The 23088-nt window shown below is 41.4% G+C and overlaps 1 protein-coding gene across 2 annotated transcripts in view; it reads left to right on the top strand.

Moving 5' to 3' along the window:
* The window catches only part of dpr6 (defective proboscis extension response 6), a 92453-nt gene that overhangs the window by 22590 nt on the left and 46775 nt on the right, over window positions 1-23088 (top strand). For both annotated transcript variants that reach the window (XM_064683941.1, XM_064683942.1), the window contains exon 2: window positions 7659-8113. In XM_064683941.1, coding sequence (XP_064540011.1) covers window positions 8044-8113 — 70 coding nt within the window. In that variant the 5' untranslated portion in view covers window positions 7659-8043. The remainder of the gene's footprint in view (window positions 1-7658; window positions 8114-23088) is intronic.

Below are 23088 nucleotides of genomic sequence, written 5' to 3'. Positions count from 1 at the left end.
GATTTCAGTTTGTTGGCGCGAAATTGCATATGGGGGGCGTGTGGGGCGTGGCTGGCAAAAGACATGATAATGCGTTAGACGGTTCAGTCAGTCAACAATAACAAGTGAAATCGTTGGCTTCGTGGGTGGAAGAGCTAAACATGAATAAAAGCGCATTTAGAGAGCCATATTAAAGACATCTACAATGCTGGATCGATAGGTTATCTCGATAGTTTTCTGTTTACATAATCGTTATACGCAATAAAATCGTTGCATATTACCCAGCCACGCCCCCGTTCCAGCCTTGTGCATAGAGTATTCAAGAATTTAGAGTATGTGCCGTCGCCAGCTCGGAAGAAATGTAACTTATTTTTCACATTTCCACGCTAGGCATTGAAGGATCTTAGATGCATAGACGCTTCCTGTTGTTCGAGTTGATTTCCGCCTTTGCATAAGCTTTACTTTCGATTTTGTTTTGTGCTCAGTGCATGAAGAGAATCTCATTGGAAGCATGCAGCAGGAGCTACCATAGCTGAAGGCATTCCTTACGTTTCGTGCATTTCTCAGTGTTCGACTTTTGCCTTGCTCAAGTTTTATGCAGAGTTTTTCGTTATCATGTTCTTGATTTATGAAACTGTTTTTATTATTTTCATATTGTTCGAGCAACGGGCGGTCTAAGCAAGACGCCTGCTGCCCACGCCCCAGCTCTGATTTCAGAAATCACAAGAGTTTTTTCTTTCCGTATCGTTCTTCTTGTTCTGCCAAACCATCTTCATCCCATTCCTCACATTCAGTTGCTACATCGTTTTTTTGTGCGTTGCACCAGAAATTCGTATTCCATTCTGATGGCCATGGTTGCAAACTTTCCTGCAGATTAGAGAGGGGCATGCCGAGGGGTAAGTGCTGTGGAAGGGTTGTAAGAGTTAGTGCAGTGCATGGCGTGCACGATATTTCTTACAAGTTCTCAAATTTGATTTTTGCTGTTTGTTGTGGAATTTGAAATGATTATGGAGCATTTCATGCCACCTCCTGCCAACCCACCCCAGCCAACCCGTTGTCCCTTATTCGGCAAAAGTTGCATTATGCGCTTTGTTGGTCAACAAGAATTTTTGGCTGTTGAAAGTTTCTGGCCAAAAACGGCTCCCATATGAATAATGCATTCATGCGGCTGGCAGCTGCACCACCACCAACAATCTGAGCTTAATTTTGAGAAAATTTTAATTTTCAGCACGGCAAAAAGCACTCAGAACTCATTTGGCAGTTAATGCATCGCTCGAATTGCAGTTAAAGCCAATCGAGCGTTAAATATATTGCCACACAGCAAAATCTGAGCGGATTGATTAACTAATGCGTTAATTTTCAATATTCTGTGCATTTAATTTTAATTTGAAGAGATTTAAACTGATGCCAATGCTGTGAAAATTGATTTTACAATTTCAGCAGCAAATTCCACAATTTATAAATATTATTATTATTGTCCATTTGCATTATTATTTGCCTGTATTAAAATTCGTTGCACTAAATATTTTGAAAAGAACGACATTTTCTCACAAAGTATCTTATCCCTCAGTGCACCCATACCCTGTAAAAACATTTATACAATAAGCACAGTTAAAGCAATCTAGAGTGGCTGCCGACTGGTTACAGGGAATTTTCTAGACTAACATTTTGCAGAAAGAAGACTTATTGAAAGTATTACTTGGCAGCAGCCACAAAATATGATAAGTCGTTTTATAAAACTTAATTTCATTTTATTTCAATTACTTAAATCTTCAGAGCTGCACAATTTTGTGTCTATATTTATCTGAATTGTAAGTCAATTGCTTGGTTACTAATTGATTTGAACACTAAAGTAACTTAATGAAAGTTAAATTCTGTATAAACTATGTTGAAATTGAGGCTGGTTGTGAGTGGCTGGTTGCGGGCTGCTATAGAAATAGAAAATGCCTGTGGCAATTGTTGACATTCCTCGTAGCAGCAATCACAAATACACTTGTCCTTTGCACACAGTCGCCCGCTGCCCACCGCTAACCCGGCCCACGATTCGCTTGCCACACAATGAAATATTAATAAATTCCATTACGAAAGAAAACACACTCGAGCGCACAGCAAAACATCAATGGCAACAAGCGTTGAGAATTGTGGCATTGGGAATGGGAATGGGAACTGGCACGGGAACGGGCACGGGCACCGAGCTGGGGGAGATCCTGATGGAGATATTTGAGGCATCGTCATCTAACAATCACTAAAACCACCGCCACGATTCCGATTCCAATGCCGAATGCCGAATGCGATTCGTCGAGTCTGTATTTGATTGTATTGCTCGGTGGCAACATTTTCCTTAAGCCACGCACACACAATTTTCAATTGAAGTGGCTGCCGGGACGCCTTTTCCAATTCAATTGGCAGCATACTTCTACATATAAATCCATCAGATGAATGTCTAGGTTGTATAGAGACATTTATAAAGCATTTCTCAACGCCCATGCCATAAACGAGTTGCTCGACTTTAACTCGTTTCTATGCAAATGTTGAATTTATTAAGAAAAATATAACAATTTAATTCGTAATTTTAGTTAAACTGACGCTTATCGGCCATGGCTCGAATGGCACGTGCGCACTCTAAATGCCAGCAATAAAAATAATATTTGATTTCTCAAATGACTGAGCCACCCTTTCCCTACACCACAGTCGTGCTGTGTACGCAGTTTTAGGCAAATGCGCTTGTGTTAACATGGCCAACACGGGCACGGCAGGCACTCCAGGCGAGGCAGGCTGCAGCAAACAGCAGCAGCAGCAGCATCAGTATCAGCAGTTGCAATTAAATGCTAATGGCGTGTGAAAGCCAATTTTGAAAAGTATACACTGAGAGAAAACGAAGTGTACTAAGTGCAAGGCAATCGTACAGCTAATTTGTGGAGTGCCCGAAGCGACTGAACGGGCTGCGGGCGGAGGCCAGAGTACATTGACAATGGCCATTCAAGTTGCGCTTGAGTGGCTTTCAGTGCTGGCCAAAAGTCGTAGCATACTTTGCAGCGCACTGCAAAGAGTTCAGTTTGTTAATACTCTCGCAACTATTGTGAAGTTTTGCAGACATCCCTGCCTGCCCGCCCGCTCCAAATACCAATTGATTGGGGTTCTGTGTTTTTGTAGGGTGGGAGGGGGTGTGAGTTGGACAGCCTTTGTCTACGCGCTGGCATTCATTTAATTGCTCAAAGCAAGGGCAAAGCAAAGCTGCGCGCATATTTTGGACTCGCCGCAATGAAACCTTTTATTATAATTTAGGCAAGGCACGCGGCTGGCCAGCGGGGGCAGAAGATGACGCCGCCGGAGCGGAAACAACTAACCCAAAGAGACCCCCAATGTGCGTGTGTATGTGTGTGTGCGTGCGTGCCAATGTTCATTGATGTTGACCCAAACTAAAACCGCAAATAACGCAAAACACAAACAGCAACAACGATTACAACAACAACTAGTGAGGCGCAATGGGCGTGGCAAAGATCACAACAACAACAAAAACAACAGCAAACAACAAGCATCGAATTATGTCAGAATCCAAAGCCACAAACAATTAAACAAAATTGCAAATTAGACGTTATTTAGACCAACAAACTGACTCCACAGTTGACAACAAGAAATCGACCAACCAAGCGACCAACCGACCGACCGACCGACTGCCCGACCTACTGGCCACGCCCCATTTGCGGTTGCTGCACAGTGTGGAAATGTCCATGGGAAGGAAGTGTAGGAAATTGCCTATTTGCAATTGTAATTTATTCATGTGGTTTAATATGCCGTGAAGCGGCTGGGCTCCAAACAAAGCGCCTCCAAATTGAGCAAAACAATAATTTTCCCCATCAGACTTTACTCCACACTCCACCCTCCTCCCCTGCCCCTTTTCCGCATCTTTCTATTCTTTGTTTGACATTTGGTTTGACTAATGACTCGATGTCAAGGTCAGCCGGATCATCGTCATGATTATTGCTCTCGCTGGGTTTCAATTACGAGCTGCGCCCAATTTGGCCAAATTAACATAAACTTTGACAAAGGATGCCAAAAGTTATGTGGGATCAAAATCTGTAACAGAAAAACTGCGGGTTGAGTGGGTTAAGCGAATTGATTTGCAGAGTGGTTCGTTAAATTTGAATATGTATGTCAATTAAGCCTAGTTAATGGTCCTGAGAACAGTCGAGGAAATAGTTAAAAATATATAAATATAAAATATAAGAAACTACGTTTCTTTAAGAAAAATTTAAATTTTAAAATGAATTTATATTGAAAGGTAAGTTCAGCCCTTGAACAAAATAGTATTGCTCATAAAAATTGGTTAAATTTTGAAATAAATCACAGAAATATTAGAGCCCAAAGCGACATTGAATGCAGATGGCCTTTGCAATAGCATTAAATGCTATTAAATGCCAGTTACAGTTTTAAGAACGTTAGAATAGTTTAAAGCCTGAAAATAGCATTTATTAAGGCAAACTATTCCATATTCATGCAAAGGTAAGTCAAAGATGGGTCCAATTGCATGATTTTTGACAGATTTTCACACCGAATAGCTACTAAAAAGATAAATACACATTCAAAGTTTTTGCAAGTCTGAAATCTAGAAAGGACATTTACTACGAATTTGCCTCTGTCTGCAACTTGATTTGAGTTTAGCTCTTCAAATGTTGAACAAATTGAAATGAATGCGAAATTCTTGTGTTTTAAAAGTACCAATTCCATACGAGACACTCTTTTCATTCAGCAGTCACCTCGCCTTACCATGCTCCTAAGCTGCCATTCAGTAGGTTTCTTTTTTAGGTGGCAAAGCAATTTAAATTGGCCGCAATGGATGGCTCGTTGCAACTAGCTATGGCTACTTACTCGTACTTGCTAAGTCTGCTAATCCTGTACCCACTAAATGGACTATAGATTGCACTTTTATGTCACAACATTTAAAACGGCTTAAAGGCAGCACACGACTGCACACACAAGCACACTCACAGACCACGCTCACACATTTGATTAGAAGGGACAACAAAGTTGCTTTGGTTGATTGGCAAGGCCAAAACTCTCTGCCATATCTCCCGCTGCCTTTGCTGTGGCATAGAGCCAGCGGGTGGTGCGGTTGCCTGGCACAATAAATGAGAGTCCATTTGCGTACGCCCATGCGGAAGATCAGCGCACGGAACAGAAAATAGAGTACGAAAATTGTTTTGGCTGTCAAATTACGTAAACATTGTCATAAATGAAAAATTCATTCAGCAGCCGCCGACGTCGTCGCCGGTTTTCATTTGCTGTCGCCGTAGCAAATTTGTCAATCTCGTCGAGCCTTTTTTTGCCGGCAGCCAGCGACAGGCTGCGAACTGGTTACTTGGTCCTGGGCCTGGGCTTAGTCGCCGTCGGGCCTCACATGAGTTTTGGCTTCGCTTTTGTTTTTCGTTGTTTGGATTTTGGCGCTGTTTTGTTTACATTACTGCAAACCAGCAAATTGCTAGCGCTTTTTTTTTTCTTGCTGGTTTTTCAATTCGATGCTGCCTTCTGATGGCGAAGCATGTGGAGCCGCGTCTAAGTCTGTCCCGGTCTGTCCGCAGGCGCGACATATTAATTATTCATTTCGATTTTTGGTTTGCCAACAGCCTGTTCCCTTTGCGGGCGTAGAGCTGCTGCCCAGAATTGAGCACTGGGCTGTGGGCGTTCGGGTTTTGGTCTGGGCTTTGCCTCTTTTGGTGCTGGGAATCCGCACGGGTTGCCGACGAACGGAGCTGCTTGTGATTTATAAACACGCGCGCGCCGCACTTTGGTGATTTACTGCAAATTGCTTTATAATGTTATATAAATTTTGTTGCTCATGTTGTTGCTGTTGTTGTTGCTGTTGCCTGCTTTTGAATAATTATAAAAGAAGCAAAAATGCCAGACAACAAAATGGTTAAGAGGCACGCCAAATGCACTTTGAACTCTCGACAGATTAAGTATACGCAACGCTCTTTTGGGCTGCCTATCAACAGCTTTTTACGCTTGCCAGCTGTAAATATGGCGTTAATCCGTTAATTTGAGCTGTGTGCCTTTTTGCATAGACTTGTTTATTTACTTTTATTAAAATATTAAAAGCATGATAATTTTATGAATTGTGCTTAATGAGGCTTAAGCCCATTTGGAATATCATTTGTCAATTAAAAATTAAATGAACATATTCAACTTAATGACAGCAGCTGCTAAAACCTTACAAATTTATTTAACAAATTAAATTGAAAGGTTTTTTCAACTATTTACGTGACTAGCTTAAAAAATAATTCGCATGAAAATAAAAGCAATTTATTGATTTGCAGCGCAAAAGTATTTTTTGAGCATTGCTCTGGGAATGAGAAAAAAAACGGGCGAAATGAAAGCAAATCTGTGTCTGGTTCAGATTACATGCATACGAGTTGAGTTTTATGTAAATTTCTGTATGGCTGATTTTGCCCTCTTTTATTATTATTTTTTTTTTTCTACTTTGCCTTGGGCTATGCCTTTTTTTATTGTATAAATTTTTCGTAGCTGAAAATTAGAAATGTTCCACCGCGTTCAACTTCACTGACAGTGCGTGGCAAATTGCTTTTCGAAGTCTAAAGTCTGGCCCACACACACATGCAGAGGCCGTGCATACACCCACACACACAGGATCCCACACACACATAAACAGGGAGATACACACACATAAACCAATTGCTAACAATAATAAAATTCCGTTTTTTGGGCTTTGCTGCGCCGTTTCCGTTTCCTAACAATAAGTACAGTGCACAGTGACTGGTTGGTGGATGCAGGGGCTTCGCAGTGAGGGGAGTTAGTGTAATTTGCATGAACAGAAGACGGCACATAATATCCATGCATTAGAATTATGCCCATTGCCGAGCCAAATGGCAAATAATGGCAGCCAGTGCCGGAAAAATGTTCTAGATAAATCCGAAAGAAAAAAAAAATCGAAAATGTTCACATGTTGCGTATTGCGGGGCGAACGGGCAGGAGAAATTGTATAGCTGAGTGTGCACATGGCGTATGCGTAATAAATATGCTGGCCGACTCTCATTATTTTGACATAAATGCCGGCGAATCGATCATCCAGCGCCGTTGCACATTCAAAATGATTATGGTGCATAATCAGTGTGCAAATAGCGAGGGGAGGCAAACGGGAGCTAACAATTACCTTAATTACGTTTCAAACTTTTAACAGGATGGCATGAGGGAACGAAGGGGAGCTTTTAAGCGAGATAAGTAAAAATAAGTTACTATTTTGGCAAATTAAATTGCAAAGCTGATGCTGCTGTGGCAGGAAGGGAGGGAGGCGTGGATGGTAGGGGTGGGGCCAAAAATCGTGTAATAGAAAAATAAAAGGCAAATGCTGCCATAATGGACCGCCGGCCATTGGCTATATCATTATGCAGGCGGCGTGCGCCATTATCGTTTTGCTCTCATTTCCGTTTTGGACTTTTCGTTTTTTGGTTTTTCACTTTGCAGGAAGCGCGGCGGAGGCGTGCCAATGAGTGCATTTGGCTTTGAGGCAGCTGCCTCTGTTGCTCCGTTGCCAGCTGCTGCTCACCTACATTTCAAGCATTTTTGTCACAGCAATAACTTTCATGTCAGTCCACTAAACAGAACTTAACTGCTGCTCCTACACCCACTCTCCCGTCCCCCCCTCTCTCTCTCTGTCTTTTCAGGCAAGCTTCGCGCATAAAACAGAAGCTGGGCAATAGAAAAGGCAAACAGCGCACGACTTTGCCCGAAGCCAAAACAGAGTTGCCTTTTGTGCCCGTCTGGCAATTGGCCAAGTTAATAAAGAGCGTTAGCGAGCGCGCCGGCAGACGCCGATAATGACGTTGCTGCAGCAGCAGCTGCTTCTGATGTTGATGATGACGCTGCTAACTTGGTTATTGCTGCCAGCATAGAAACTGTCAGCCAGACAGATAGACAGACAGAGCTAAAACAAAAGCGTTCCCCGTTACGCCCAGCCAACCGCCACGGCCCCACGTTCCGGTCCGGGCCAGGACCAGGCTTACTGCATTTCCGGTTGTTGTTCCTGTCGCCGCTGTCGCCAACATCGCCATGCCACTCCATATGGCCCAGAGCATCTGCGTGGCATGGCTGCTGCTACTCGCTGTGATTGTTTTAAGCGGTAAGTGCCCATAGTACGGCCCAACTTTTGTTCCACTGTATTCATATTTATGCCAGCGCTGGCCAAAGACTTTAGTTAAGTTAAGTTTCGCTTTTATTGTTGCCACAGTTAATTGTTGGCATTTGTTTGACGGCAAATGCTTTGCAGGCCCCCAAGCTGCTGCCGACTGGCGAAAAGCTGGCAACTGCAGCGCCAACAAATGAACGGGATTTTGTTTCAATTAACAATTAGTTTGCACAAAACTTTTGCTGTAGTTTTGGGGCCAAAGTTACCGCAAAAGCTGTTGGTCATGCCATATTCCATTAAATAAAATAATATTGCGTATACGCCCTGCGACCAGCGTTCGTCGCCAAACTGCAAGGCAAAAACTTGAATGCATGTACATCATACAAAATGCTGAGTAAGTTAAAATAACCGAATACATATAAATATCTACAAGATACAAATGCAGACGAATGGCAAATTACATGCATGCAAAATGAAGCAAATCTGATAAAGTTGCAGTTGAAAAATAGAACAAGTAAAACGAGACGAGGCGAGCAGGCAAACTTTTGTATGTCTGCTCGACTTGCTACACAATTTAGAGGCCAATTATATATCAGCTAGTCAAATTGAAGCTACAAGCTGAAGAATGAAGATTTTTATGTGCATGTTGGAAAGTCAGAAAGTCTAATATTTAATGTTAACTCAACAAAAAGAGGGAATGTGAAAGATAAAGAATATTTTGTAGATCCTTTGAATACTCCGTAATACCGACAAGAAATTGGAAAATAAAAATATATTGTTTACACTTGCCCACAGCACTAAAGCAATTAAGACTCTATCTGAGATATCTTGCCTGGCAATTATTTTATTTTTTTTTATTTGCTAACAAACATAGATTCTATAAAATTGAGCATGTGCATATTTGACCTGGGGTTTTATTTGAATGTGTTAAAAATAAACAATGTTTCGCGACAGTCAAGTTTTAAAGCATTGAAATGGCGTGCGGCCATATCAATAAAACATGCATGCAAATTGCGCATACGCCACGTGCTACCAGTTGATTGCAACAAATTAACAAATGGCTTTGTTCATATAACTGGGCATTAGTTAGGCCAATGCGAAATGCAAAAGACTAACACGATTAAAATGCTTAACAATACTTTGAACATGATTAAGGCCTGGCTTGATATCTGTAGCTGTAGCAGAACGACACAGAACAACAACTTATTTAATTAACAATTTCCATGGCAACAGCAAGAACTGCAACAACCACAAGGCTGATTCTTAATATATTTGATTTATGCTTAACGTGCGGTAAATTTATTGCAACTACAGCAACAAATAGCTTTGAACGGTTCAATGGAACAATTTAAAAAATGCTCGAATTAATTGCATTTACAGCGCACATAAAAACAGAGAAAATACAAAAAAATGGCTCAACACATATTTCAAAATTCAATTAAAATAAAATAAAATGAAATTAAATGAAAAGGACCTGCCGACTGCTGCGACACTATGCAATTTCCGCTTAAGGGCGCGCCAGGTGGGCATAAAAATAATTAAAGCGCAACAAAAACAAACATTGACAACGACGCCGGCGGCTTCCGCTTGATGTTCACAACATTTTTTGTTTGTGTTTGCATCGGTTGGTTTTTGAGTCCGATTGAATTACAACTCCGTTCTAAATATATTTACAAAAAACCCAGAAACAACAACATAAAACAATAAACCCCGTTTAGAAAAGCAAAGGTGTGTGAGCTGAATTGACTGACAATGGACAGCTGGCTGCGGGCAGGCGGGGAGGCGGGCAGGCGTCGATTTCCAGCAGGTCAGCTGGCGAATGTCAATTTAATTAGCACATCCAACACTTTTAACGCAACTAATCGCAGTGGGAGCCCCAGCCATCAATCAATCAGTCGCTCAATATATCAATCAGCGGACGATGCCGACAAATTTGTTGAGTGAATTTGTGTGTTTTGTGGCATGAAAAAAGAGCGAAAAATAAGTAGCAAAAGGAACTAGCGCGAGAAAAACTAATTGATAATTCAATGCTCTGCAATTGTAAGAAGATAATTTTTAAAGCTTATTAAGTTGAGCTTCTTTTATAAAAATAATATATAGGAATAAGAGGCAAGGAGCTAAAAACTATGCAAAAGTCCAGCTTAAAATGTAAGCCATTAAATTATAAAAAAGTGAAAGTGATTTTAAAGGGGGAAACTTTTGTTTTGATTTTAATTTCTTTTTCACTTTACTTTCACTTAAATTCTTTTCATTTTACATTCGGTTTTGAAGCCAGCTTATGGATGGATAATAATAGTAGAAAACATTATTATTCAAATCTCGTTAATATTTGCCTAACCATAGTTAAGCAGCTGCTACTAAGTTACTTTAAGTCCCGAGTAAATGTGTTTAGGCTATATTAAAGCATCTTCTTTCCCTATAAACTCTCTAAAAATTCCCTCCGTTTTATTACCTTCATCAAGTAACTCTGTTTATTCAACATACTCTTCTTTTCGTAATCAATGGAAATGTATATTAGCGTTCGCTGGCAATGTTTTTCAACATTTGCATGCACATTTTCTATATTGATTATGATTGATTTAGTGAGCTGGCAAAACTGAATATTATTTTTTATGATTCGACTCTGGATATGGGCGAGTGCATATATTATTGCTCGACTGGTTGAATGCGATTGCGATTTGCCGTGTGCAGCAAATTAAACAAAGTCGAATTTACGAGTTGTTCGACGCTCAATAAAAGCAATTTTAATATTAATATTTTCAAGTTGGTCAACTGTACGCGCACACACACACACCTCTACACACACAAGCACACACACACTCCTGTGCAGCATAGAAATTGCACATATTTGTATAAAACTTGTTTTATTTGTCCAGGCAACCCAAAGTCCAAAAATAAGTCAAATAAATAAATGCATTGGAATGAAATTCGGCGAATAGCGTAAACCAAACGTGCCAGCCTGCTCGGCAACAAGCCAACAAACGACCCCTCCCCTCAAGCAAAGGGGGGAAGTGCTGCGCCTGCCCGCGCGCGGTCTATGGTCAAATATTTGCAACAAACTTTTTGGCCTGGCCAAGTCATTGAACGTTGGCTGGCGAACTCAAACAGTGAACACAGAACAAAAGTTGCACAATTCACGTCGAGTGCATGAAAGCAGCACTGTGAATGGGCTTACAAAATACCCTGTAATAAATATTTAATGCATAGCCAGATCAATTCTCTTGAAAGCCTGCCATACACGCCTTCAGAATTAAATGCTCAGCATACACAAGATGAAAAAGTACTGTGAAGTCCCGCTGGCTTGTGGCCGGCTGGCCAGGTGGCATGCGGCACGGCTTTAGCAGCCAAGCGAAGTATTGCCACGTAGGTAATTGAGTATGAATGTGGAATGTGTCGAAAGCGTTTTTGATATTTGCCAAACAAAACGTTGGCATGGAAAGACGTGAACAAAGAGAAAAAACAAGAATGAAAAAAAATGCCCAGACAAGCTGGGCAGGCGGCGCCCGAGCAGGGACCTGAACTGCTGTACATCCAGGTAACGTGTGGGTGCCCGCTGGCAAGCAAAACAAGTGGAAAATGAATTCGATACATTATCATGACGTCAAGTCGTGCGTGGTGACTGCCTGGGCTGCCAGGGCCCAACTCGAGGCCAAAGTGGCTGCCAAAAAGTATAAATTACGTGTAATGCGAAGCGCTCCCCATCGATGGCAGCCATTTCTTATGCGAAACACCTGCAGCAGACCAGCTGGCAGCGGCACGGAGACGCTACTACTGACAGACGGCCAAAGCAAATGTGCGCATAAATGAATTACCAATGAACCGCATGCGATGCTCTCTACGTGCCGCATTTTATTTTCAATTTGGGGCCCAACTGGGGGAGTGGACCATCACTTGGGCGCTAATTTGTGGGCGGTATCCACTTCCAGATGGTCGAGCATAGGCGAGTATTTAACCATTTGACAGATGCGCTGCACAAAGTGCGTCGAGTACTTGGCTGCTAAAAGCGATCCACACAATTCGACAGCCTACATAAAAGCGCAATTTGCGCCATTATGCGTCGAGTTCCATTTGATTACAACACGATGACATGAACAACGCACACACTTACACACACATTCCTGTGCGTCTGTCAGAGGTTGTGGGTGGGTAAAAGCAATTTCACTAAATCTGCAATTGTTATGTCGCCTGCTAAACAACTCACTTTGCCCATGGTTGCCACACAAGCTGCCTCTCCAGCGGCTTCTTCCATTTGGGCAGCCATAAAAGCCAAACGTTCTCACACGTCAAATATTTATATTGCATTGCTCCCTTCCACTCTCTAACTCTCGTTCTCCCTCTCTCTCTCTCTCTCTAAGCACTCATTGTTGTTCCTGTGCGATATGATTTGGGTATTGATTAAGCGTCAACGGGGAGTTGCCTCTGCTGCTCTACATGTGCTGCCTCCAATTACTGCAGCGCTTTATATCCCCATGCGAGAGCATGTCTCTACTCGGTTTTACTACATTTTTATGCTACATGGTAAGAAAAAAATGGGCAGGAATGCGCCGTAAATCATGCAAAACGATTTGATGTGCTCTATTAGACAGTTTATAGGCCTAGTTAAAATGTTTATGGGCCGAACTTTACGGTGAACAGCAATTAAAGATAATGTTCCTCCTGTTGATCAGGATTAGCCATAAAGCAGCTGTGTAAAAAGGATGATGAATTGTGTTAACAAAAAATAAAAGAATATATTTCGGATGTAGCTAATTTGTAAGACAAAAAAACGTAGGGTTTTTTTCAGACATCTTAAAACATAAAAGAATAGTTAAAGACCTTTTACTATAAATGATATCCAAATGAATTATATTCGATATAATAATTTCTATTTGTTTTTAACTGCATTTTTTAGTTCAGCCGAAAAGCACTTAAACTAAAAAAAGTTTGGTGAGAGTTTAAAAATTGTTCAGATAATAATAATTATTGTTTTCCTAGTCACACACATTTTACAAGTTCATTACAGTTTATTACTTAAGTTTAGGATTAGCTAGAGGAACTCTTCTCTCTGTCTCTCTCATCATGCTTTGCTCTGTCTCTCTCACTATTTTTTGCTCTGTCTCTCTAGCCTCTTTCTCTCTTTCACTCTTTCTTTCCTCTCTCATTTTTTCATATTTGTTCTCTGTTTCTGCTCTTTATTCTTTTTATATTCTTACAAATTGGTATATTCCATATATTTAAGTATTCTCGCTCGACTATTTTTCGCAGTGTGTCTGCCGCCAATTGATGAGCAGTGATTACGCATTTTTGTGTTTATTGGAATGGCGTTTAGTGCTTGACTACGTGAGCAAATCGCGCAGGCACACACACACAAACAATCACACACACACACAGCATTCTTTGGGAGGTATTTTTTTTTTATTTTGACTGTTGTCTGCTGGCTGAGAATTCTCATGAGTGCACTTTATCCGCTGCCTCATGTGTCTCAATTGTACAGCACAGAGAAAGCTGTTGAAGGTACATTCACTTCATTTTCAGCTGCGTGAATTCGAGCGATGGTCGATTGTGAATTGTTTCACAAAGCGCCTACTCTCCGAACTCGCCTATTCTCCTCATCTGCTGCTGCTCCTGCTGCTGTATGCGTATTAAGCAAAGCATTTCCGCTGCAATGTTTACTGTATACAAACAATTTCCGCAGCTAAATCTACCCCGAGCAGCAGATGGCAATATGGAATGCCTGCTCATGGCTATTTATGGCATCGAGTACGCATTGATCCTACGGAAATTTATTGATGAATTTCATTTCATTTCTTTTCATTTCGTTTGCCTCACGCGCACCTCTCGAAATTGCTTTATTTTCATCTGCTTGGCTTTTATCGACAAAGTGAAAGCGAGCATATTGGTTTCTTGCCATGCCCGTCCCCTTGGAGGGGACGTGATAAGTCGATTATATCTATATTTGCTACAGTTGAAGAATTTGGAATTTGGATTGAGTAAATCGGAAAATCAATGCCGCTTAATAAATTTCACGCGTAGGCTGTTTACAGCTGTTGTTGGACTGTGAGCGAGTATTGCGCAGTCGGCTACCGATTGCAATATTCTTACTTGTTCTCAATTGCTGCTGTAAACCAGAGCTAGGAACACACGATTCCCAACTTTGCCGAGTTGTTTGTTTGCTTTTCATTCGTCAGCGCCAGCAAAGAGTCGAGACATTTATATTGCCTCCTGCAAAGAAGCTGGCAGGAGGGCGGCCGGGCAGGCGGACATGGTGGAAACGTTGCTGGCATCTAAAGTGGTTGCGATTAGTTTGCTAATGTTGTAATTTCATCATTGACCACCGTCGCGGCGGCAGCCGCTCGGGCAGCTAAGCTAAACATCATCAGGTACTTGACAGCCTGGAGACCTCAATTTTCTGATGCTGCCAACCATTCGACCAGTTGCCCATTTGAGCCACTGTGCAACTGAGCTACTGACCAACTCATCGACCCACTCACCACCCGCTCAACCACTTGGCGCGGCTCAAGTTTTGTTTCGAGTTGCGTTCGTTCTGCACTCAACTTTCGTCGATTCATTGATGTGAGTGGCTTTTTATTTGCGAGAAAATGGCAAATATATTTTTTCTCTACTTTCATTTTTATTTTCTCTTTTTTTTTTTTGTTATATTTTCGTTTCTTGAAGAGTTTTTTTTTTTGTATTTTCGGCAGGATTTTTCGTATTGAAAAGGAAATGAACTCATAAAAAGTAATTTGGCCATAATGCTTTGGCCAAGTTAGTTACTTGATTTGCAGTTGCGAATAAAGTTTCGCTTTATTAATTTTGATGTTGAATGTTGCTGATGCTGTTGTTGTTGTTGTTCTTGTAGTTGTTGTTTTTGTGGCCACTTAAAAACTTGCCTGGTCTGAAGTCTGCAATAAAGCTGAAAAGTTAAGCGCAATGCAAAATAAAAAAAAAAAAACATTTATATATTGTTGCATATTTTATGGCAATTTAAATACCCTTAAGTTGTTTGTCGAATGAGGTATATTTGTGCTTTCATATTTGCATGTTAATATTATGCACAACAAGGACTTGCCTTATGTTTTCCTTCTTGCTTTACAGGGTATCGTTTGGTTGTGCCTTTGCATTGTTTTTGTTGCGAATGTCAATTGCCTTCACTCAAATTTAATTTGCGTTACGAATACTTTGTTGCTTATTGACATTTTGAGTTGAATTGTTTCTGACTTTGATCTGCGTTTGCTTTTTGCCGTATTTAATTGAACTGACACGTGCTAGACATGGTTATAAGCACGCGGGCTTACAGTTAGCCGCGAGCTAATATATACACTCGCAAAATACACACTCACACACACAGACACACACAAGCACACATATACATGTCGCCAGAAGCGCTTTGAATTGAGTTTCGCAATTCAGTTTTTTATACCAGAATTCAATTAGTTGGGAGCGTTTGTGACTTTCTTGTTAACTGATATGATCGCATTTCATTTAATTTGATATGTATTGGTAGTTTTTCATTTAACACCCATACACAGACACACACACACACACAGATACCAACAGACTGATATCGCTTAAAGGCTGCTGTTGGAAAACTTGGAAATGTGGATTGTTTTTCTTTGCTGACTTTTGCCGGGCTGTGTGCGGCTCTGCAGTAAATTGTAAAAATAATTAAATTTATTTACGTTTGCCTTATTTAATTGCCGCAGCAGCTGCGACACTGGCTGCGACAGTGGCTTACAAAATGGCTGCCACAGCACAAAGCGGAACACGCCCCCTCCCCCACCCATCATCCACAGCCAGCATCAGTCGCGAAATGAGTGCGCAAAGTAAAAGCATATAAATGAATAACAAATAATACAAATAAATAAATAAACAAATGCAAACTGAAATAGAGTTTTCACCCGAAAATAAAAGACATTTCAGTTGCCACTGAAAAACTAAGTACGAACCGGACATTTTGCTGAGCAAAAGTTGTTGCCTTCGTTATGAGTTTAATGTTTTTCGTGTTGTCATTGTTGTTGTTGTTGTTTCTGCTACTATTGTCGTTACTGCTGCTTCGTTAGAGTTATTTATTTATTGCAAGTCCTTCACTTATATTGATATCAAAAGCGAGCAAAGTACGGAGCACTTTCCCAGAAAATTTCATATTGTATTGTGAATATGCAGTTGGACTGCAGCAAGGGTCCAAGTGGGCTGCATGTTCCACCACCATAAGCTTATTACTGGCCACTAAGTGTTGTTTCCGTTCTCTGCTCTGATTTTTGAATACTTCAATCAGAATTCCGAATAGCATTGAAGAACGTTTCAATGCTGCAATTCAACCATTTTAGCTGGAAAGCATAACTTGAATGCAAGCGGCCGCATCCTGCGAATAACGCCTTGAATTAGAATAAAGCAAATATGAATATACAACTGTCTGGGTTCGCACACAGTCTTAAATAAGAAGGACAGCTTTATTTCATATTGAGAGAGAAAATTTCTAATCATCTTCTGCTGTGTGCGGGTTCGTACTTCAAAGGCACCTAACTAAACTTTACCTATATTCGTTCTACTAACTCAAAAACCTGTGCCACAAAACATGCCATATGCACACTTAATACGCCACAACTTATATGTATATATACTTATATATAATATAATAATATTTTTGAAGCATTTCCTGCGCTTTGCTTTGTGGCACGTTTTGGTTTATTGCATTATTTGCCCTTTGGCAAATTATTTGTGTTATGTTTGCCACTGCAACAAGGTCTCAACAACCACAAAAACAACAAATATTTCTATTTATGCAACGTCAGTTCCACTTCATCGTGTTATTGTTGTTGTTGTTGCAGCTGCTGTTGCTGTTGTTTTTCATTTGATACTTCCATAAGTTAAGAAATTCAAAAAATGTCACTGCCACTTGGCAAACGTTGTTCTTGTTGTTGCGCGAATTCAATTCTTTTGTTTTTACCAATTTGCCACAATTGGTACGCGTCTCTGCTGCCTCCTCCGCTCGCCCCTGGGCCGTTCGGTTTGTCTGACTGTTTTTCATGCGCATTCAATGAACCATAAATTTCAGAGTGCCGCGCTGCCAGACACGACGGCGTCGCTAAGCGACAACAACGAAAACAACAATAGCAAGAAAATATTTAAAGTTATGCAAAGAGTTGTCTGAAGTTCGTGTCATGGCCAAAAGTGTTCGCTCACCTTGCAGGCTTTGCTCGGGGATTGGCAATAGCTAGCAAAAACCATTCCTCTAATTGGCCTGCAGCTGTAGCCATGGTTAACCAATACACATACACAGACACACAAGCACACACAGACACATCCAAACACATATATGTATAAGCCGGCTTATAGGCAACACTTTACAGGCGCAATAAAAAGAATTGCTAAAACAAAAACTATCACAAAATACTCATTGTTTTAGCCAGGCAAAGGGAATAAGAGGGAAAGTGACAGAGAGAGAGAGAGAGAGAGAGAGAGGGAGGGGGGGGGGGGTGAGCTTGGGACAGGAAAAACATTTTAGTCGATGATATGTCTCTCTCTTATCTAGCAAGCAATTTTATGCTTCCGGCTGAGCGACAAACAATGGAGCGTAAATATCCGAAAAGCGGCGCAACGGCAACAATAGAAATAAGAAATAATAGCTGTACGAAAAAAGTGCCGAACTTCAAATGCTCTTTTTCCAAGAATATATAAATTGAATTGCAAATCGATAAGGCAGTAAGAAACTTTAATGACAAGATATAAACGCCAATCTCGGCACGTCTGACCTGCTAGCTTGCAGATATGCGAGGAGAATTGTGGAACTCGTAAACGCTGAGCTCGTTCAAGATTTCTCGAAATACAGAAGTATTTTCCAATCAAAAATTTTCTTAATTGGAAACTAGTAAACGTGGCTTAATTCTATTTTGGTCAAGATATCTTGAACAACAAAAGATTCATTTTAGCATATATAATATACCTTATTTACTGATAAAATCATAATACCTTCTTGTACAGGGTATAAAAAACAATAATATTCCAATGGTTTTTCTTATGGCAACTATATGTGTCTTATAATAATTCGACTGCGAGAATCAGAAAACAGCTCAATCAACATAAAAGATTTGTCATTCATTTGTATACTTTGTTTTATCGAAAGAAATAGTTTTATATACCCACCGTAAAGAGTATTGAAAACCATGCAAATGCCTGGAAAACGATAGATCGTACATAAATGTGCAAATAAATGCATGAGCAAATGAATGAATGGGTGAATCACTGAATGACTGAATGAGTGTGTGAGTGTGTGAGTGAATGACTGAATGAGTGAGCCCTGATGCATGTCCGGTGCAAACAAGCAGGCAAAGAGCCTAAAGCTGAGGGCTTTGTTAGATGTTAGAGACGGCATAGAAACATTATAAAGGGACGAGCAGCAAAGAGGATAATAACAACAACAAAAACAACAACACCAATATGGGAATAAACGTGTAGTTGATAAGATTTGTCTACAACGTTTATGGTACTTTGGTTTTCCACTTTGCTTGGCTCGTTTCAGTTGGGTAAAATGCTTTTTTGCACAATTGTCATCATGACCCTCACACACACACACACATGATTGTGAAGGTGTTAGACGAAGCTGTTTTGCATACTTTGCGGCGCTGTGGCATTGGCCAAATATTTGTCCCTTTTTTTTAGATGCTGGCCAAAGCAACGAAATAAGCGATAAATAAATACAATTTGCTTGGTCTTTTTATTTGCATTTAAGATTAAGCAGATAGAACACGCAGCTGCTAAATCTCCGTCCGGTTGGAAAATAAAAACCCAAATGAATATTTGTCGCGAACTAGTTTGGACAAAAAAAAATTATGCGAACGAATCGTTTTAATGTTCGTGTCGAATCCTTAAAGCCGCATAAATTCGAAACGCAGTTAAGCAATATGCGTGGGCAGGGTAGGGGGGCTGAAGTGAAGTGCTGAGGGCAGCTCGGGGTGTCCTTAAGCGCTCTCTAATTTGCTTTGACAGCAGACATGTGTTCAGGGCTTTGTCTTTGTGCGTGCCAACTGGAAAACGAAATCCAGCTGAGCGCGATGCGAATGCGAAGCAGGCTTCAGGATGCAGCATGCAAAACATGACGCTGACGCTGGAACGTTGTAACGATGAGTTTTACCCAGACAAGAACCAGACCAGACCAGATACAGGACCAGAACCTGCACCGGCAACAGGACCAGAAGCGGCTGCAGAAGTAGCAGCCGAAGCATTCATCAGGCAGCCTTTTAATTAATTTCAACACGCGGCGGCGGCTGCATTCGCTTTGTGCCGCGCTCCCTTCCTCCAGACTGTGGCTGACTGTTTGCAATGCGGGAAGTGAATTTAGCGATGAAATCTTGTGCAAGTGTTCCCAGCTCTTTTGATTTTTGTGTGCCACATAATTTGATTTGCTGTGTGCAGCCAACAGCAACAATGCACCACCTGCCATTACAGGCCCCCTACCCCAACTTATTCCTCAGTTACATTTACTTACATTGGTGGCAAGCAGAAATTTGTTGCGGAAAGCTCATGACGTTGCAACAAACGATGTGCAAATATTTGAGCACAGTATTTCCATGATAAATTAGAAAGCAAACTTTTGACTGGTGACATGTCAGTAAAACTTAGAGAAAAAAGGGAGAAGAAGATTACATAGCTTTGTAATAGAAAAGCTTTATTTCAGACCTATTGTTCCAAAAGGAAACTTATCAAATAGTGTTCCGATTGGATACGGGCTTGATCGGAGCTCGTAATTGCTAGTGATCAAGAATATATACACTTTATGGGGTTGAACTAGTCGCCTTCTATGCATAACGCATTGTGTGACAAAAAAGGAACACCCTTTCGTAGGGTATAAGAATAAACGTGTGTGTTCAGTCTGTTTTTTTCCGTTACATAGTTTATGTAAGCTATGTCAAGGTCCATTCAATTTTTTCCTTTACATTAACTGTTTGATCTAAAGTATTCAAGACTTTAATATTTCATATCAGACATTGCTCCACTTCCTTTACCACAGCTCTAGGCATTCAAATTAGCAGTCAAGTGTATTTGGTGTCAGTGTGCGTCACCTGAGCTAACAGGACACAATGTTGCTGTGTCAACTGGAAGCGTAGCCGTCAACTTTTACAACGTTTACCGAACATGAGCCATGTCGAGCATATTGTTACTTTTTGCCTTCATCTCATCTGGCTTGCTTCGCTTCCCTCCATCGCCCAGCATGCTACCCAGCTGCCTGGTGCATCATTTCCGACTGGCAGCTTTGCTGCTTATTTCCATATTTATAACTTGCAACGGGCTGTGGTGTGTGGCATGTGGTATTTACCTTTTGTTTTTCACTTTTTTCTTACATAATATTCAACTGATTTTCATGCATCGCGCTCTGTGAATAGTCGAGAGTCTGGTGGCAAAGTCTTGCACCTTTGGCTGCTGCTCTGCGTTGCTGTGGCTGTGGCAAGATCGGGTTGCGACCAAGTGCAATGCAAATCATATACATTGTGCAAATTTTGTGTGCGTGTTGGAACAACTTAAACCTTGCCGCACGCCAATCCCAGGGCGTTTGAATTGTGAGCGCTGGCATATTGTCTTACTGCCGCCTGCCGCCTGCCTTGTACTTATTTTATTTTATTACAAGCACATATATTACATTCCTGTGTTGTGTTTGAGGCGAAGACTTCGTACTGCTGTGCGGCAGTGCTTGCCTTCCAGTTGAACTGACCCAGCCCTTAAAACCTTCTTATGAATCAATTGCTATGTAAGGGGGTGGGGCACATCATTTTAAATGCTGCCTCTGCTGGGCTCATGGCTCATATGGCGTATGCGCAATATGTTGCCAACCACCTGCCTTGATGGCGGCAATTCATTTTCACTTTAACCACACACCCAGAACAATAGCCAAGGGCCCACCCAACCAGCCATCCAATCCACTGCGCCCAGCTCACACGTTCATGCATATAGAAAGGCAACATTAAATACTAGCAGATGCACAGGTATGTGTGCACGTAGGTGCAGCGGTAGCTAAAAAGGCGCAGCAGGTGAGAGACGGGGATGGGCGGAGGCAACGCAACGCGCGTTGACAACGCCAATACAGGTGCGCACAATGCAAACGAGTGACATGCAAATGCTTTCAACAACAATTGCAATTCATGCAGCTCACATACATGCACACATAGATACTCTCATCATGACAGGGCAGACATGGGCCAGCCTCACATTTCGTTTCATTTTTGAACGTCGATTTTCGAGCGTTCGTTTCTTCCAATTTCCTTTCTTTTCTTTTCATTTTCCCTTATTTTTTGGTTTTGTTTTGCTTGTTGCGTTGCGGTTTGCGTTCTTCTCTGGCATGTTTCGGTGTGTGTGTATGAGTGTGTGTGTGTGTTTGTAGGTGTTTTTGTTTGTGGCGCATTTAGCATGTTCGCCTGCTTGCACACACTCGCAAATACAGACACACACACACACACTCATAGCCACTCAAATATCACTGACCAAAGGAGCCTTAAAATGTGACGACAGCTTCTGCTTCTGTTTTAAGCAATTCGTAAATACCCTGTTTAATCACAGTCAAGGGGCTTTGGATTTTGATATAAAGTGCTCTTAAAACGATGCAAAGTACTTCAAAAGTATACTATAATACGATGTTTATTGCTGTCTTGCAGAATTTTTCATTTTAACGAAGCCTCTCAAAGGATTTAGTTTTAGATGTAGCCCAGGCAACGTCTGGGGATTATATAGATGTATTGATTCCTATTGCTAAATACGTGGTGTCTGGTGACTTGGCAAACTCTTGCATCAAATTTCTGCTGGTTAACAAACTGTTTTTGTTTACGCCAACGATGGCCACAGCAATGGCAGCTGCTCATGTTGATGCTGATGCTGATGCAGCATTTTGTTGCCGTTGCTGCTGCTGCTGCTGTTGCTGCTGCTGCTGTGGCTGCTTCTGCACTCACTTATGCATTCGCACTCAAATATGCAATGCCCCACAAAATTGCAATTTCCACTAAGATTGATGAAAAACGCCGACATCGACGGCTACGCCTTTACACCCACACGCGCACCCTCACACACATACACACATACAGAGTGTATGAGGCTGCAAGCATGCATGGGTGCCACCACATGCGGCATCTGTTGCCAGCAAATCATGTCATCAATTGAATTTCAGGCGATTATTTTTTGCAAGTTTCACAAATCGCAGCACAAATATCCATGGCTCTGCGTGCTGATGTGTATGCGTCTGTGTCTCTGTCTGCGAGTATCTGTGTGTGCATCTGTGTGTGTGTGCAGGTGTTGGAGTGTGTTTGGCTGCATATCAAACGGTCGCACGACATCGCGACGCTCACAATGCGTTTCGATTACGCATTCAAATCAAATTGATGACGCGCCTGTTGTTGCCGTCGCCGCCGCCGCCGCCGCCGCCAACAGTAGAAATATGAAGCCAGCCCCGCAGCTGCCCTGCGACCGTCGGGCGCTGACTTTGCAAAGTGTAATCCCGTAGAGTGCATTCAGGGCAAATCCAGGCTGCCGCGGTGGCAGGTGTTGAGGGGTTCAGCAACTGAAATTGTTGCCTGCCTCGAGGGCAACTGCATATTTCGTAGCTCAATTTAATGCAAGGCCAAAAGGCATGCCCTTTGCATATTTTTGGCCAGCCTCCATCGACTTATAAACTAAAATAGAATGCAGCCTGCGCATATTTAATATACATATTATGTATATGCATCACTATACCATGTTTAATAGCAATAAAGTCGTGCATTTGAAAGCTGCTTGCAATTTGTTCCTATTAAATTGGCAAATCAATATTCTCGAAGCACTCAAATGTAAAATACATACTGCACAAATATTTAATGAATATTAGTTTTCATGGCACCCCGAGGCTCAGAAATTTTATATATATATATCTATATGTAAACTACAAATGCCGAGTATTTATTTGAATGCTTGGCATTGTTTAGCTGTTTAGCATGACGTGCGGCGCGAAAGATTATTGCAATTAAATTGAATTA

Source organism: Drosophila montana, unplaced genomic scaffold, assembly GCF_035044405.1.
Source record: "Drosophila montana isolate Dmon_TW-CO22-7 unplaced genomic scaffold, ASM3504440v1 contig_2668_1, whole genome shotgun sequence".
Taxonomy (NCBI): Eukaryota; Metazoa; Arthropoda; class Insecta; order Diptera; family Drosophilidae; genus Drosophila; species Drosophila montana.
This window is presented reverse-complemented; position numbering and strand designations above follow the sequence as displayed.